Source organism: Peromyscus leucopus, chromosome 8b (assembly GCF_004664715.2).
Source record: "Peromyscus leucopus breed LL Stock chromosome 8b, UCI_PerLeu_2.1, whole genome shotgun sequence".
In the NCBI taxonomy this organism is placed as follows: Eukaryota; Metazoa; Chordata; class Mammalia; order Rodentia; family Cricetidae; genus Peromyscus; species Peromyscus leucopus.
The window spans coordinates 48,118,810-48,137,508 of NC_051086.1; the positions used below are offsets into that span (position 1 = coordinate 48,118,810).

At 45.9% G+C, this 18,699-nt stretch overlaps 1 protein-coding gene across 1 annotated transcript in view; it reads right to left on the reverse strand.

Annotated features, from left to right (window-relative positions):
* The window catches only part of Myocd (myocardin), a 97,354-nt gene extending 91,379 nt beyond the window's left edge, over nucleotides 1-5,975 (reverse strand). The window contains exon 1 of the mRNA XM_028869351.2: nucleotides 5,425-5,975. Coding sequence (XP_028725184.1) covers nucleotides 5,425-5,479 — 55 coding nt within the window. The 5' untranslated portion in view covers nucleotides 5,480-5,975. The remainder of the gene's footprint in view (nucleotides 1-5,424) is intronic.
* Nucleotides 5,976-18,699: the final 12,724 nt, after the last annotated feature.

The window sequence follows — 18,699 nt, forward strand, 5'->3', positions numbered from 1 at the left end:
CAATACCATTCGATATAAAGATTTTCTGACTATCCCTGTCATACCCTATAGCAGATAAAATGAATGCCACTTGCTCTGGACTTAAAAGCACACCCACTTCCCACCCCGTCACATGCCCCTCCCAGGGCTGGGGAATGAACCTGGACCCCTTGCATGCTAGGCAAGTCCCCCTCACACTGGCACCATCTCCAGCCTCTTTGAAAGGAACAGAGGTCACAGCTCAATTATCACAGCCCCTGGTGTGTGGTACACAGCCACACTTCTAACATCTGCCAAGAAGTGATTTCAATTAATCTGCCTATAGTAATTATGCATGTCACGACTTCCAAACTCCAGAGCAGACCCTACTTCCTTACTTTGGATTCCACCTATCTCTCCTAGCCTCCCCCCACTTTGATACTACTCTGGATTTGAAATTCCTACACACTGTGCTGCTTTCTGGCATTAATTATTGCTTGCGAAGGAGATAACAGCAAGCTGCAGTTCACAATGCTTTGCTCACCTATATCTCCGCACCCCCTTTTAAGTTAATTTCAACACCTACCCACATATCTACAAAACAGATAACCTTCACTTTAGTTGTTTTTGAACAGGCTTTGTGAGAAATAAGATGAGTATTTATTTAGCAGAAGTCTTGAGAATCAAACCCTGAGTCTGCTGAATACATATTGTATTACTGAGTGACACCCCAGGGCGGGTCCCCCCACCCCCGTTCTCAGCACATGTTTTGTGGGGTGCCTTTTCCATGCCGAGCCCTGGCCTAGGTGGTAGAGCATAAAAGCAGTGGCCCAAAAGCAGGCAAGAACTCTTCTTGTACACGTAGGAAAATAATAAACCAATAAATAAGTAAAATGTTTAGTCTGTGCAAAGGTTTTGAGTGGATAGGGGATAAAAATAGGGAAGGCAGAAGGCGGGACTCTTGCCTCTAACTCAAACTGGGATAGAGAAGCACACGCTCCATGAACAAACCCACTGCTCCCGGACTCAGGGAAATGCAATGGTCTCAAGAAGGTGGCCCTGGTCAGACACTGAAAGTGTCTTTGCCCTTTCCAAAAGATGCAAAGTATCACTGGGCATGGAGGCTCATGTCTATAATCCCAACACCAGGAGGCTGAAGGAGGAGGATCACCACAGCTCTAGGCCAGCCTGGGCTACATAGTGAGTTACAGGCTAGCCTGGCCTAGAGAGTGACCTGGTTTAAAAACAAAGTAAATAAACAATTGAAAGATGAGTTAAGGTTCACATTTAAAAATTGAAATAAAATTCATTAAAGTCCAATTAATTATAGTCTCTTATGATAATGCCTTATTATTTAAAATCTAATGCTTATAGTGTTTAAAATTTTACAAAAACAGTTAAGGCCATTCAGTTGGGGGTGTATGTAGGGGAAGTAAAGTCTTCAGGCTGGAATAACCAGAGATGAATCAGTTAATGAATTTTCTGCTTCACATTTGATAAAAATGAGATCTGAAGAAGCTGAATGAAATCCATATCCATCTAGGTTATATGTAATGGAAAAGGCCTTCCTTTAGGTTAAATGTGTTGTCTAGGGCGATAAGACTAGTTCACAGCCAAGGCAGCACAAGGATTTTTCTAGTGTATAGTGGACATTCCTTCAGTAGTGTCTATGATAGTAAATTGGTGACCAATCTCTCCATCTAATGGCCTCAGCTCACAAGAGACACAATTCAATCTCTGTTAAGGGTCTAGATTAATGCGGGACTTAGTAAACCTCCTACATTGTCTGCAGGGTGGAAGACAGAGGGAGAGGAAGGGTCCAGAATTCTTCAGGCTTTCTCTTGGAGATCAAGAAACTACTCACATGCATGGGAGGCCGGATCCTGAGCACCGGGTCTTCACTGCCTGTTTTGATAATCCCAAGATTCTTTTAGCTACAGCTGTGTGCTATCAGGTCTCCTCCTTGCCAGGAAGGCAGAGCTAAACCTGCTGGCTTCCTTCCCTCTGAATCCTAGGTCTGTCCCTGATCACCTAGCTTTCCTCTCATGCTGCTCCCACCTCAGACTGAGTCCTAGCTGAGATATGAATTCTGTAATTTGGGGGACTCAAAATCTCAAGAGGCTCATGGGATATTGGACAGGACAGCAGAACATTGGAGAAACAGTCCTGGGACTGTAGGTGATTGCCAAGGAAAATATTACAGGCACAGTGAAATGTGCATTTCAGAGAAAACTTTGTCCTAAATATTGATAAATACTGAAAGCTTATCATTGTTTGTTCAAAATTAAAACTGAACAGGGTGTTCTGTTTGCTGAATCTGACAAGTCTACATTTATGAGGAGGTAAGGCTGGCAACCCCAGGTACCGGAGACTGCTTTGGTTTGGGCTGTTTGAGATGGGTAAGCGGGAGACAAAGGGGGAAAAAACTGGACACGCATGGTTTTTGTTTGAAACGAAAACCAGGCAGGAACCTCGTTATTTTCGATTCCCCTGTGTTTCTGTGTGTGTCCTTGTGTTTTGCAGACACAGAGACTGATATTAAGAAAAACTGCAGAAAATGACACCAATTACAAGTATTGAATTAACAGTGGGAAAATAAACACTGTAAAAAAAAAAACGTGATCCGTTTAAAAATAACCGTATTATGTGTAGGTAAGCTGCCTCCTAGTTACCCCCCATGGCCATGCAGCCTCATCATCTCGCTTGTTCCCATACAATCTCTATGCCTTCCAAGAGCCATGCATAATACCAGAGCCTAAGAAACAACTTCTTTCCACTTGAACATCTACAAGTTAAGTAACCAAGGTCTGGAGGGAAGCAATGGCAGACTGAGGATCCCAGCGCCAAAGAGCATTAGACCTGAGGGCACACCAGCGTTGGTCTGTGTCCTAACTAATCTGCTTGTGGTATCAGATTTCGCTCTTATAAGCACCCTAGCAACACCTTCATTATTCAGGTTTGAGGTAAGTAAGACAGGGAGAATTATGACTCTGGCCTGGGTCAAAGGTCGTATAGCCAAAAGGTAGAAGAGGTGATGGCTGAAAACGCAGCTACTCCGGCTGAGATGCCAGCACTGGGCTATGACACCCTGCCTCTGTCAGGTAAGATTAATTTACATCACCAAACATGTTACAAATGTAAACACTCAGAGTCCCCAACTCCTATGGTGAACCAGTCACTTAATCACGAGGTTACTTGGACAGAGTCAGTGGAAAGTTGATAAGACATTGTTGCTATCCATGCCAATTTCAGAATGAAAGGAACTGTGCGGACTGTGAATGTGCCCATTGCTAGCATCGCAAAGCAATCGGGTTTCAGTTAGTTTTGAAATATTAACTTTAAAATCATAATACCAGAGTCTATTGAAGTGACGATTCACTGCCACATCGGAGGTTCTGAGCTTGCAGCTGGAGTCCCTCAAGAAATAAGAAGAGGCACAAAAAGCAGGACAGGGTGGCTGAGAGGGAGGAGGAAGGATGGGAGAGAGGGAGAAAGAGAGAGAGAGACAGAGAGAGAGAGAGACAGAGAGAGACAGAGACAAAGACAGAGAGAGAGACAGAGACAGACAGAGACAGAGAAACAGACAGAAATTAAGGTAAAGTGGAAGCCCTCCTCATTCACTGTTAGCCACAAAGTGAAGCAAAGTCCCTTTGCCGCCAGGTCTTGGCCATCTGTCCACTGTGGTCATGCCGTCCAGAAAAGGCACCCAGTACCCACCCATCACAATTTACAATTTTACAAGCTGTATATTTTTCTTCATTTTGTATGAGATTATCAACCATGGCATCTCAAATACACAACTTGCTTTGGCCATCTCAGATTCCAGTTCCCCTGTTTATCAAAGATGGAGGGTTAAACTTCCTGCTTCTGCATCATGCTTCCCAAAACTACCTTCCTTATGACACAGCGGCCTGAAAAGAAGTAAGGTTGGATTTCTCCAAAGTTCTAGGATAAAGATCTGCAGGGTCCAGCTGGAGGCCTCAGGCCTCCACACATCCGCAGAGGTGGCGATTGGAATAGTGCAAACATGGTCTTTCCTCCCCCTCTATGTTAGCTGAGGGGTTCCTTGTTTTGCAAGCCCACTTTCCAGAGCATCACCAAATCCTTTTAGAGATGAACCAGCCTCTCCCTATCTCTCCCTCTACCCCCATTAAACCATACGGGAGCATTTGAAATAAACTCAGCTTAATGCAAAAACAAAAGGCCATCCTCGCTTCTTCAGAAAGGTGGCAGTGTTGCCTTGCGGTTTTGAGCAACTTACCAAGCATGTGAGGTCTCTGATGAACAACCACCTTCTCACCATGGAAAGGAGAGGACAGATGAGATCCATGGCTAACACTGATGGCTAGTAGCGAGGAGATACGCCCCAGAGCTGCAGGGGCATCCTGGCTTGTGGCCACTTAAGCCCTAGAGTTTTCAACTTGCCTCACTGTATATAGAGCCTTAGAAAATCTGTGGTGGGTCCCACAGACACCTAAGGACCAGGGGTAACAAAGGCAGTCACAGAGGCTCCTTGTGGCCCATCAGCCACTGTACTCACTTCTGAACCACCCATCTCAAGTCAAATAATTGTGCAGCCCATTCAGAAGCACCAAGGAAAGCGACTGAGAAGGAAGGACACCAGCATTCAGCCGACACCTGTTACCCAGAAGGCTCCCACCAGAACTCTCATCAAAAGGATCCTTCTTAGAAGTTGTGTTCCGCCATCAATGAATGGTCTGTTACCACCGTTACAAAAGCAATAACATGCAAAGCTACGTGGCCCTGCCGGGATGGTGATGCGGGAACCCACACTCCTGAACCTTCTGTAGGCCTCCAGGCAAACGCTTTCCTTCTCTACTCACCTCTCTGGACTGTCCCATCTGAAGTTTCTCTGTGTGCCACTAATACAACAATTTTAGGGAAAACTGTCCATTTATAAATATCAGATGGTTTGGGAAAAAATATTTGTGGCACTGGGTTTTTTTTTCCCCCATGGTGATGTCATTTTAAATTCTTAGTGTGCTCCAAATTCGCTATTTTTACTTCCTCCAAGTGACTTTTTTGGGAAATACATTTGTTTGGATTAGCTACATGTTAAGTGACCCCTGGACTTGACACACAACACTAGGTTCATCTTCTCAGCAGTTGTAGCTGATAACGCAGCCGCTCTCTTAACTTCAGATCCCGTATTTGCCCATTTCAACACTGTTCCCTTTGGATAGTCCCCTCGAAAACTCCTATTCACCGATAGAGGAGAAATACAGTCAAATAAAGACATTGGATTATTCATAAACAAAACTCACACTCGACACAGGTGAAAGGGAAGACATTTGAAGGCATTCATTCAGTCAAACACAGCTGTTCACTTTGGGGGAACAGAGTGGCGGCCGCCAGCGCAGGCCCGAGGCATTCATTGGAAAGCAGTTGAGTGGAGAGCGGTAGAAACGAAAAGTTTAAGAAGGAGTGCTGAACGCCTTACTCTACCTGATCGGAACTTCCTTCTAATCAGCAAAGAGTGCTCAGACCCCAGGAGTGTCATGGTGAGTCTCAGCAAGCCGCTGGTCGCTGGCCAGGCGCCCCCTGCTTTCCACCAGAAACTGGCTCCCGGGAGCCCAGAGGACAGCAGCTAACAACCCAGAATTCATCCAACTCTCAGGGAGCTCCCTTGGGCAGGAGGACGCACAGTGGCCGCCAGTGTCCCCAGAAAACTGGCACCTCCCCCCTCGCAGCGCCGCGAGGCTAATTAACTCCCAGCAGGCAGGACCCTCCTCCTCTCAGGGTGGCCAGGAGCAGCCGCATCCTAGGCGTTCCTGACTGATGTCATAGGCTGCCAGCGGTCGCGGAGTATCGCCACTACGCCTTTATGAAGGTCCCAAGTTTGCTATCTGATCCTCTTTACTACTGACAGGAGATCAGCCAATCAGGAGCGGCTGGCGGAGCCTGGGGGGACCCGGCGAGGCCCCGGGAGCCTCAGCAGCCCGCTCTTAACTCTTTGCAGAAGATTAAGCAGCGGCTGCTGCCCGGGCGGGAGTCTGAACTGACACTGCTACGTCGGCTGCCTGGAGGCTGCAGGTGGCGCCCGGAGTTCGGAGCGTACCGGGCGCTGGCTGTGCACGACCCCGGTGTCTCCAGTCTGCTGCAGGGCTCGGGAAGGGACACCCTCAGAACCCGCTGGAGCCCTGCCCAAGAAGCCGGGCTTACAACGCCCGGGAGCGCTCGCTTTTTCTTGGCATCCGAGCGGTGGTGCATCAAGGAGACCGGACATCTCGCAGCAGCTATAGCCGCCCAAGAGAGTCAGAGAAGGTGGCGAAAGCCTTTAGCTGTGGATGGATGCCCTCTTTAGGGACACAAGAGACTTGGTGTCTGGGTACTGAGCACGGAGGGGGAAGGTGCAAGAGTCGAGTGCCCTACTGGGTTCTCAACAGGGTAGGACAGGGGGCTTGGACATGCCAGGTTGGAAAGGTGCAGAGGCTTTCCCAGTGCCTTCTCTAGTGGGAAATTCACCGCGCACCCAAAGCGGCGCTAATGCACGTTTCTAGGAGTCTTTGGGGATAACACGTGCGTCATTACGTACAACAAATATTCTGTGTAAGACAAAGGCACAAATAAAAAAAATCGAAGTGCACACATAAAAATATACAATTTGCCATTATTTGCAGCCTTCTGTGCACGTGGGCTCCCAGGTACCATTTCTTACATCTCCACTTTTGGCTCAAAACTCTGAATTCTTGAAAGATCAGCCAGCGACAGGTGGAAGAAGTGACGATAACTTCTGGGGCTAATCTCTGTCCTGATCCGGGGGGGCTTCTGCCTCTGTCTTCTGTCGCTGAAGACAAGCTAAGCGGACTAGACCTGCCTTTTCCTCACTCCCTGGGCTGCACCAGCGTCGGTATGAATTACGTTTTCTGGGACAGGCAACTTTCTCCCCGCCACTTAATCAGAGAGGAGGTGGAGCCGCCCTACCCAGCTTCCTGGCAGCCCAGGCCTGTGAGAGGCTGCCTCCTGCGGAAGCCCGCATTCCACAAGCAGTGCAGGACTGGGCTGTTCCTGTGGGAACCAACCACCACCGCGTTAAGGGCTTACAGCCACCAAGGTTCATTACCATGCAGGTTTGAAGGCTGGGAGTCAGAAACGGGCCTCACTGGGTTAAAGTCAAGGTGTTGGCAGAGCTGTGTTCCCTTCTGGAAGCTCATGAAGAGAATCCATTTCCTTTCCCTCTCCAGCTACTAGAGGCCACCCATGTTCCTTGGCTTCTGGCCCGTTCTTCCATCTTCCAAAAGAGAAATTGTGGGTCAAGTTCTCGTTCCATCTTATCAGTCTAACAACTCCCCCTTCCCCCCCCCACACCTTTTGTATCTCTCTTTGAGTGAGTTAACCTTACTTTAAGGAAACGCTCTCTTAGGCCAACTGATGATGGACCTTAATTCCCATTTGCTATGTAATGTAACAGGGTCGCTGATGCCTGGAAACAGAACATGAAGGCGAGGGTGTGATACTGTGGGTCACACAGAGTGGCTGTCTTCTCAGCTTCTCTTCGCTGTAGTGAAACCCCACCATCCAGGTCTTCAATGAAAAGAAATAAAACAGGAAGATTTGGGAAGGGCAAGCTCAGGAGTCTAGAAGAGCCCTAAGCAGGTTTGAGAACGCGTGGGGCTGTGGGGCAGGGGCTACTCCAGAGAAAAGAGGTAGTAAGTAGTATTAGGAGCATTATAAAATCCCGTGGAGAAAACAACATTTCAAAAGAAAGAGTGAAGAGAAGAACCAAGCAGGTCTTGACACTGAGGGCGGTGAAGCTGAGATAATGCCCACAGAAGCTCAATGGGGCATTCTTGTTTAGTGGAGGGTTGTGATGAAATCCAGGGAAGGCTCCAACCCAGGGGTCTTCCTGACCCAGAGGGAGGGAGTGTGTTTGAGTTGAGAGCCAAGTCCCTCTTTTGTTTTCTTTTATTGTTGTTGTTTAATGAGGTGAGGTCTCCCGAATGAGTGTAGGCTACACTGGAATTCTTTCAGTGTCCATCTCAAAAGGAGTTTATTAATTAACCTTTAAAATAATGCTTTTATTAATTCTTTAAGAATTTCACATCATGAATTTTGAGCATATTCATGCTCCTTCCCCCAAGCCAATCCAGATCCACTCTCTCCATCTTCCTTACCTCCCTACCCGTCCAACTTTGAGTTGTCCTTGTGGTCACCTCCTCTTTTTCCTGTTCTCCCTCCTCTCCTCCTTCCTCTTTTTCTTTATTGAAAACCATTGTGTTCGATTTGTAATGCCAACCTACTCTCAGGTCAGGTGTGGAGCCTGCTCAGGCTGACCACAGTCCTGCCTCTGTGACCACAGTCTCTGGAGTGCTGGGATTAAACCTTTGTATCACCACACCCCCTTTCTTACTTTTGTCCCCTTCCTTCCTTCCTCTGTCTCCTGTCTCTCTGTCTCTTGGCCTCACCCCACCCCACCCCCACCCCCGCCACCTCTGCCGCCACCGACTCTGGTATGAGTTGGGAAATCCTGATAGCCACAACCCTCCTCCATTTTTTCCCACCAGAGTGTGGAGCAGCTGACTTCTGCCCTCTGGGATTTCTAGCCCTTATGGCTTGGCATATCTATGGATATAAATATGTGCATTATAGAAGCTCATCCTTTGCCCTCTGCGGTCAAATATTTTTATGACTTTTTGGGTGGAATTTGGACAGGCTGTTCCCCAGGAGAATGGAATCTCAGACAGCTGCTGTCAGAATGTACTGTAGCCGCACAGCACAGCGACGGCTGCCCGTGCAGCCTGACTCCTCACCGGTAGTTTTTCAAGGTCCTTCCCCTTTCTCATGGAATTTTGTTTTGATTTTTTTTTTTTTTACTTTGCTGTTAGTCAATTGTTTTTGCTTTTGTTTTGTTTTGTTTTTTACTATGTCAGAAATTATAGTCACGTGACACATAAGGATGGCTCAATCTACTATGGACGAGTAGAACCCATATGCAAGGATGCTCCCTTAAGATTGTAAGTTCTTGCCGGGCAGTGGTGGCGCACACCTTTAATCCCAGCACTTGGGAGGGCAGAGCCAGGCGGACCTCTGTGAGTTCAAGGCCAGCCTGGGCTACCAAGTGAGTTCCAGGAAAGGCGCAAAGCTACACAGAGAAACCCTGTCTCGAAAGAAAAAAAAAGTTCTTATATAGAGATGAAAAGAATAAATTCTAACTAAAAGATAGAATTAACCATCTCTATTGCTAAATGGAGAGTGAAGGTGCTTCCCTGTAACACACACACACACACACACACACACACACACACACACACACACACACGAAAGGGAGAGAGAGGCAGGAGGGTCAGGAATTCACTGTCATCCTCAACTAGAGAGGGAGTTCAGACCAAGGCTATAGCAGAGCCTGTCTAAAAATTAAAAACAAACAAAGAAAAAGTCCAAGCAACAACAACGACAACCATCTCTGTCCTTTGTTGATGGTTTGCCCCAAAGGCTGCGGGGCAGTGCACTGCTCATAGGTCTGTGGTGCTACAGGTAGAGATGGGTCCATCTTTACCCACCTCCTTCCCCCCCAAAAAGCCTCATCTTTACCAAATGTGCTCTGCTCCGTCTAGTGCTGCTTACCACTTTTACCTGTACAGCACGTGGTGAAGGGGAACTATTGTTATACAAGGGGGTGTGGAAATCACTGCAGGCTCACCTTAGAGTCATCGATCATAGCTGTGGTACTCAGCCTGAAGGTAACATGGGAATGGCTGTGTTCGTGGGCCTGAGCCCAAAGCATGGCTCAGGGAAGTCAGCTTGAATTCTGATCCCAGACCTTCTTCCTTGAGTACAGCCTGAGGCCAAATGTTAGGTCACAGGCAGGTGCAGTGTGGTGAGCACAGTCAGCACAGCTACACAGGCTGAGGACTTGCAGTTCCTCCCCGGAGGAGGCTCCTTCTTAGCCCGGTCTCTGCTTCTCCCACTGGCATCAGCTCTCACGGTGATCTTGAAGAGTCCGTGGATTCAGGCGTCTCTTCCCTCCTACAGTCCTTTTTCTTCCTTTCACGGGTCTGATTGACAAGCAATCAGAGGACCGTTTGCTCTTGCTTCACATACTCTGAAAATACGTTCCAGGATGTGCCTGCGTCCCCACGGCAAGTACCCTCCCTGTCAGGCAGATTTGCAAACTCAAATGAGTTGAGTGGTAGGAAGGTAAGAAAAAAGTGTAGGGGTGAAGGGTAGCATGCAACAGATGGGGCAGCTGATAGCTTGCCCAGATGCCTGTGGCCACTGGGGAGGAAATACAGATCCATGTTCAACAACTGAACAGAATCAGAAATCCAGGGTGTAAAGCACTGGGTTTTGAAAACACAAACAATTAGCAGCAAACAGCAATAAAATGTGTCCTACTATATGACCGGTTGGTCTGCGGGGACGTGCAGATTATTCAAAAAATGGGTGTAACGTTGTAAATACGATATGTCGTGTAAGAGCAACTGCCTCTACCAAATGATACCATGTCTCTGCTCACTGCTGACAGAGGCATGGGAGATTGAGAGCTTCAGTTAGTGCAGCAGAAGCGGCCAAGTCCAAATGCTTGCTAACTGCCTCCCCTTCTCAATCTAGAACGCTGTCAGCTGTCAGCTTCTCCCAGCATCCCCGGGGCCTGTGCAGGGGGAGGTGGGTACCGTCTCTACTGCATTAACCTCTGGTCAAAAGAACATGAGGGCACACCCACTGTGACTTCAGGCTGAGTGGTAACTCCACTCGCTGCCTCAGGAAAGCAATTTAACTTCTCACCTCTGAAAAACCACTCAAACTCTAGCTGGGCAGGGGAAATAGGTCGAGTCACTGACTGAAGGAATGCAGCCTCGGTCACTAGCTTATTTCAATTCCAGAAATATTTATTCAGCACCAACTGTGTTCTAGCAGCAAAGGGAATATAAAGATGGAACAGATAGGGGCTGGGACCTTGAGCTGAGACGACAATGATGGGTCTTCTGTAGGCTCCCAACAAACCTGAGTCCGGGGTCATTACTGCACCGTGCTAGTTAATGTCATCGTGTCTCAGGTGGAACTCATGTCAGGCACAGCTAATAGAACCTGCTTTCTTTTGTGAAACTGAATATAAAAGGACTTTTTCCTAACTTAAACAAAGACTTCAATTTAAACAAATGTTAAAATAAAAAGTAGTTTCAGTTGAAAGAATCTGTCACAAACCTTTCTTTCCCTGCCTGCCAGAAACACTTCCCATCCTGCCTCCTCCTCAAAGGGCATACAACTTGAAGCCAAGCTGAAGCCATTGGGCGAGAGGATGATATTACAGGGTTGAAAGGTCATGGGCCCTGCATCCTCTCTACTTTGTCCTTCAGTGTCCTTGCTAGTCCTTTAAGGAGTAGAGACCACACACCAGCAGAGAGTCTGCTGGCAGCTTTTGAATCAGCCCCATCTCATTTTCCAACCCCTTCTAGTGTTTAGGTTACAGAGCACGGAGGTTTTGTTCAAGCTACTTTGAATTACAGCTCTACAATGGGCATATCCTTCTGGCCCAGGGTCGGCCTAGGACAACTCTCATTGCTTTGCTCCCTTTGTCCTAGAGCATGTGGAAGATGGAAAACCCTAGAACAGTGATTAAGCCACCATCAGCTAAGTGTGAGTTGCATGCAACAACATATTCAACTCTTTTTTTGTTTGTTGGTTTCCACAAAACTCAGAGAAGCTCTTTTGTTTGTTTGGGTTTTGAGGGTGCCAGAGTAACCTACAAAAACAATTTAAGAATGGGTTTATTTTGTCTCGCAGTTGAAGTGACTGTAGTCTGTCATGGCATGGGAGGTCTGATGGGCAACTTGAGTGAAGGTGAGGAGGATAGTCATGTTGCACCCTCAGTTGGGAAGCAGAGAGAGATGAATGCTGATTTTTTTTTTTTAGTTTATTTTCTTCTCTCAATCCCCAGCTCGTAGGATGGTACCACCCACATTTAGAAAGGATTTTCTTTACCTTTTTCTAGAAACCTTCTCCCAGATGTGCCACATGTGTATCTCTTATAAGATTCCAGATTCAGTCAAGATGACAGGGAAAAATACCCAGTACAATGACTGAAGATTGCTAGTTATCCAAGCACAGGTACATGTTTGTCTTTCTAGATTTTCTTGGGGGATAGAGCATTGCTGATTTCTCTCTTCCTTATAAAACCCATCTCATGTCCCTATGCCCCTCTGGAGTTTTGCTCTTGTATGCTGGACCACAGTTTATTGAACTGTGTTATGGCATAATTGAATGTGGGGTTCCAAAATATTTGGAACCAATATTTTGGCAACAGTAAAAGGTTTGTAGACTGTCATGGTTTGAAGGAGAATGGCCTCCATAGCCCCATATATTTAAACCCTTGGTCCCCAGTTAGTGGAATTGTTTGGGAAGGATTAGGAGGTGTGGTCTTACTGGAGTAGGTACAGCCTTGTTGGAGGAGATGTGTCACGGAGCGTGGGCTTTGAGGTTTCAAAAGCCCATGCTGGGCCCAGTGTTACTCTCTCTGCCTTCTGCCTTTGGATAATGATGTAAAGCTCTATGACAGTTTGCTTCCTGACATGATGATCAGGGCACTGCTAAAACTGTAAGCCAGCAGTTGCCTAGGTCCTGGTGTCTCTTCACAGCAACAGAACAGTAACTAAGACATGGACACTTAACAACTAAAAATTCATGCAAATAAGACTGGTGATCCATCTGAGGTGTTTCAGGAAGAGCTTGCCAGTGTTGTGTCACACTGCATCTTCACAGCTTCGGTTCTGAACACACGTGTGGGCTTTATACTGTGCATGTGTCCACATCACAGGTCTCTGGAGAATACTGCCTGAACTGTCTCAGTTCACATTCAAGATTTTTGTATGTTATGAATTGCAGTGATTTTTACTCTGAATACAAAGGCTTCTGCTCTCACAGAGCATAATGGTTTAGATACAGAAAACAGACTTGATTTTTTCCCTACCATCATTTCTTAGCATGTATTAAATTAGTAGATCTTTGGACTATATTATATTAGAATGTTTGATTTTAAAGTTATATTTGAGTTGCTCACTTGAGTGCCCTTAAAAATTATTCGGTGGATTTTGACTCTGGACTAAAAAGGAATTTCCAAAGCCTTCTGAGATGTTCCTAAACATGCTTCTACCAGATTTTTTATTATGCATCTATGGAAAATGGCATTTTCATTATTGATGACTATAAAAACAAAACATTGATCAAGTTTGAATAACATTGAAGACTCCCTGCATCCTGCAGTATCAAATACTTAATGAAGCTTTAATTCCGTATGTAAAAATAAATGAGCAATCTATCTCATTAATATGAAAATGTGCTTCCACCTTTAATAAATGCTAATATTATATATACCAAAGACTTTAAAAATGTCTCCATTTAAAACTTATTTTCAGTAAGTGTTTGATTTATAGGTATATTTTATTTATTGATATAACGTGTCACGTAAAGATTTCCCATGCAAAATGACACTGAATGGAAGAAACCCAAAAAGTCTTATTCTAGACCAATGTAATCACATGTTTCTCCACTTTGATTTCCTCAAAGCTTTTTGAACCCCCAAGTACAAAACCAAACTTACCTTCCTCTGTCCCGTGTTCCCTATGAGCCTCCTCCCTTCCCTGTGTCTCCTTACCTGTAGTTTCCTGCCCTTTCAAGTGTGTGGAAAACCACTTGCCTGACTCTAGCTTGGAGAAGAGTCCACTGCTGCCCCCTGGGCCTCCTCCCATTGCTATTCTGTCTATCTCAGAGCCCCATCTGTACCCACTCTTAAAGGCTCCTTGCCTAGTCCTCCTTTCGTTTAGCCTTAGTACTTCTATGCTTCAGACCTTGGCTTTTTCCTGCTTTGTTACAAGTGTCTCTTGACATTCCCCTGCTCCAACTCAGCTTCCATGTGGCCATCAAGGTCATACTTCTAAATCAGATGCCATTGTACTCCCCTTGCTTTGCTACTGGCTTATCTTACGTGTGTTGGTGTTATTGTGACAGTCAGTGTGTTGTTTTGCTTTGAGACAAGGTCTATGAAACCAGGGCTGGACTGGAACTTCCAATCTTCCTGCCTCCATCTCCTAAGTAGCTAGGAAGAGTGTTGGGACTGTAGCACAGCGGTAGAGCATTTGCTTAACCTACATGTTGCCCTTGGTTCAACACCCTTTACTTACATAAGGTAGACAGACAGATAGATAGATAGATAGATAGACAGATAGATAGGTAGATAAATAGATAGATGGAAATGGTAACTAAGTATCTGGGATGGCAGGCCTGTGTGAGCATGCCAGAGTATCAATTATTTCCAACACAAAGATTTATCAGTCATCTGTGGGAGATTGAAGGACAGGAATAATGCTGCCATGTTCATCAGTAACTCATGGTCTAGCTTTCCCTTTTAATATCATTAATTTTCTGTCTCTCTTCTCATAATAAACTACTCTTTGATGTATTTGTATTTTCATTATTATATATTGAGCAGTGTTTCTTGTCTTCCCCTCCTTCTACAATTAGTTTATAAACTTGAGGCTGATAAGGATGTGACTTTCTTTGAGTCTACAGAGAAATTTCAGGCAGTGGTTTGATTTCACAAAGTGTTGCTCAGCTTGGGTTGGTTAGTGGATGCAGCAGAGGGATAATTTTGTTGGTCTGAATCACCCTGGACATGCTATAGTAGTCTGTACTTCCCAGAATTGATGAAACAACTTCTGGTTCATAAAGTGTGACCTGGGAGTTTGCTATTTCCTTCAACATTTCTGTGTGTGTGCAACTGGTCACATTGTGTCTCTGAGTTTCACTAGCCTGCCATCTTCTCTACTCCCCAGATAACAGAACAGAGTCCCATAAATCTCTGCCCCGAATCAGGTGACCTTACAAATCATGTGAACATTCTCATTAATCCAGGATGCTTGGTATTGCCTAAAACATGACTGAGCACCTCCCACGGTGCCGGCAGAACCGGGGAGGGGTGAGAAGATGACAGATCAAGCTGCAGATGTGTCAGTCAGTCAAGACTTGCCAAACCTCTTCTTCACATCACCCCACTTCTCCAACGATGTGTGTGAATCAAAGAGGGGTCTTGCTGTCCAAGGGGATGCTGTCTGGGAAAGAGATCTGCCTCAGGAACAACATGGTTCACTGAGGGAGTTCAAGCACATTCTCTCAAACCTACATCTGACCATTAAGAAATTAGTACATTTTAAGTGCGATTGTCTGAAACAGAAAAATCCCAAGTGCAATTAAAACCAGCTACAGTAACAGTGAGAAAATTCGTGGTGGGAGGCTTGTTTACCAAGATACCCTCAGGAAGCTGGTCTCTGGAACCCAGTGTTCAGTCAAAGGAAACTTTTAAAGTGACTGAATTGAGCAAACAGCCAAGGGATGTTCACATTGAGCCTACCCCTGTGCAGTGGAATGACTTTTTATGAACCTGGCTTGGACGTGTCCGGCATTACGGGAATTCACCAGGCACCCTCCCCTGAACCTCCGCACTCAGGCTGTTCCATCATGCCTCTCTTCTCGAGAATTTTCCTGTCTTGTAATTGCTCTGTTTTCATACTTTTTCCCAAACTCATTCCTACTTTTTTCTTTTTTCACTTTCAAACCCTCACAGCCTCCTTTGTGACTCTTGCTAAAAGCCTTCGAGACATTTAAGATGCTTTAAAAAAAAAAAAAAAAAAAAAAAAAAAAAAAAAAAAAAACGTGGAAGAAGATGACATGGGAGGCAGGGTAGTTGATTCTAGCGGCCCCTTCCTAGTCAGAGGCAGCGCTAAGTCCCAGGCTGGGGTCTGTGGTCTTTCTGTGAAGCCACTCTTTCCACAGATTGGTTTGTCTCCAACTTGACAGGCGATCGAGACACGTCAGCAGCTCTCTGGACATCCACATGCCCCACAGAACCACTGCCCACTGGGGACAGGTGTTTCCTTTATCCCCCTGGGTGGCCAGCGCTCATGTCAGGAAAATTAAACATCTCTAAGTTGTTTCCTGGCTCGTGTAGCCTTTTCTTAAGCGTTCATTGCCAATTCCTGTTGGCTTTGGTGGTGGTGGGGGCTTCTGGAAAGTTCTTTATTATGAACTGACCTTGGTACTAACCCATTCAATGAAAAAAAAAAAAAACTCAGAGATTTTGTTACATTGTCATGTAAAACTAAAGAACGGTAACTGTATATATGAGACTTTCAAGACAGGAGTCTAGGAAATCCTGATGTGTTTGACAGGAACATTGTTTAAAATGGTCAGAGGAGATTTACATGACTGAAGTTGGGCTGGGTTTAAAAGGAGGGTTGAGACATCCAACCTACCCAACCACTCTGGTGATGTTATGGTCCTTCATCTTGCAGAGTAGCTGTACTGTCACGGAGGCTGGTTATAGCAAAGATTGTGAGTTTTGGAACTAAAGGTTCAAACACAGTTCCTTTGATTGTATCTTCTATGGCCTGTGTGGCAGTGGGGTAAGTTACTTGACCTCTGTGTTCTTTGCATTTCAGTTGCCTTATCTGTATGGAGAGAATTCAAGGGATACGAATGTGAAAAGCACCCCCAGAGGCTGGCACGTGGCAAATGGGAGGCAGAGTGCTGACGAGCAGGAAGATGGTGGTGAGACACCGAGTCCTAGTGCCAGAACCTATGAACTCATCTCCAGGCGGAGCTCCAGTACACAGAAGCACCTTATGCATTTTAGAGTGTTCTACCAACACAGTGATGAGTCTTTGCAAGGAACTCTGCCTATGGCTGCTGTGGTCTTCCTGCAGCTGCGTGAGAAGGCGTGTGGCCAGGGAGGCTGCACACAGCCCAGCTGAGTCTTTATCTTATTTTATTTGAATGATGATTCCCTGGGGAATATAATGTCATGAAATGCCTGGATGTAAATTGTAATAACCAAAGCAATGGCAGTCACAAAGGTTTGAGTTTTGTCCTATTTGGGAAGAAAAGTCCCACTGAAATATTTGCCGGGGTAGAAGTCAATTAATCTGGAATTAAAAACTCTGAAGTCCCCTTCCCCCTCTCTCTATAATTTGGTCTTGTTGGTGAGTAGGTTTGAAGGCAGACATGCCATGACACCTTCCAGGGCACAGAGACAGGTATTAAAAGCTAGTAGACACATGTGTCATCCAAGTTTTCTGAGGTTGGGAGTGTAGCTCAGTGATAGAATGATTGCCCACCATGTGGGGCCCTGAGTTTCATCCTCAGCACTGCCCCAAAACAGTTTCTTCAATTTCACCTACAGCACATGTATTGTGAACATGCACTTATGCGTTCATACATGTCGAACCATTAGCTGACACTGAGTGGTCTCCTGTGCTAGATATTTGAATGGTTGTAGTATCTCATTTAATGCTCACAATTTGGGAAGTGGGTACAATTTTTATTCTCCTACAGATGGGAAAACTGAGGCTCAGAGCGAGAATTGACCTTAAAATAAGACTACCAGGGTGTCTATACTAACATCACACCTCAGGGTCATCCATGGAGCTTGGAAGGCCTAACCTCTCTTGGCATTTTCCATGTAGAACCTAGCATCTGAGGAGACCAGAGGTGGTATGTGAGGGTAGGTGGCAGAATGAGCCCCACTCTTTGTTCCATTTCTCTGTTTGGCCTGATGGCCATGAACTGTCCCTGCAGTGGTTCTACCAGATACTTAGACATGTCAGGACTAGAGTCTTGTTGGCTGTCTGGCCTGCATGGTTTCAGGAGGCTTCCTGGTGTTGATACAGTTCCCTGGCGGGGGTGTTGTTTATTTGGTGGGCTCATATAATGGTATCCAACTGAAAGCACTTACTTACCAGGCCAGGGTAAGTTGGTGAGAAATGAAAACCAGGCCATGATGGGAGGGTCTCAGCAAGATTGAGGCTGAGCAAACTAGTGGAAATTCATGAACTGTGGACCATTAGCTGTGGAACCCTTATGGGACTGGACTAAGCCCTCTAGATAGGCGAGACAGCTATTTATCTTGAACTGTTTAGAGAGCCCCTAGGCAGTGGATGGGGATCTGTCCCTGGTTCACGAGGGGGCTTTTTGGAGCCCAGTGCCTATTGTGGGACACCTTGCACAGCCTTGGTGCAGGAAGGAGGGCTTGGACCTGTCTCATCTGAATGTACCAGGCTCTGCTGACTCCCCATGGGAGACTTTGCCTTGGAGGAGGTGGGAATGGGGAGTGGGTTGGGGTGGAAGGCTGGGGGTCAGGAGGAGGGTGGGGAGGGGGATCTGTGGTTGATATGTAAAATGAATAGAAAATTTCTTAATAATAAAAATTAAAAGGGAAAAAAACAAGAAACAAAATACAAAAACAAACAACAAGAACAACAACAAAAAGACTGAGGCTGAGACAAGTTTATTGTCAGCAATCAGAATTTTTAGACCCATATCAGAAACCAAATATAATGGCAGTTAATATCCAAGACCCTTGTCCTATCAGGCTTCCTTCCATAAGATTCTCTGACGTCTGGGGAACACAGAGAAACAGAAGGCAGTCTGAATGCTTTGCTGCCTGAAGGGGTGCCTCCATTTCTCAGAAATTGAAAGGCATGCAATGTCCCCAGAGCCATGGACTCTAACCTGAAAAACCTATGACACATGCCTCTCAAGGCAGCTAGATCAGACTAACTCCATGATCCCTGAACCCAGCATGTTGTTTCAATAACTCAAAGTTTTATATAGATATGAGTCCTGCAAAAACTATGTGCCCAAAGCCCTCAAACTGTCAAGGGATAGCCCTGTCTAGAGAAGTGACAGTGTGACTAGGATCATCTGGTTGTTAAGAGACAAGGCTGGACCCTG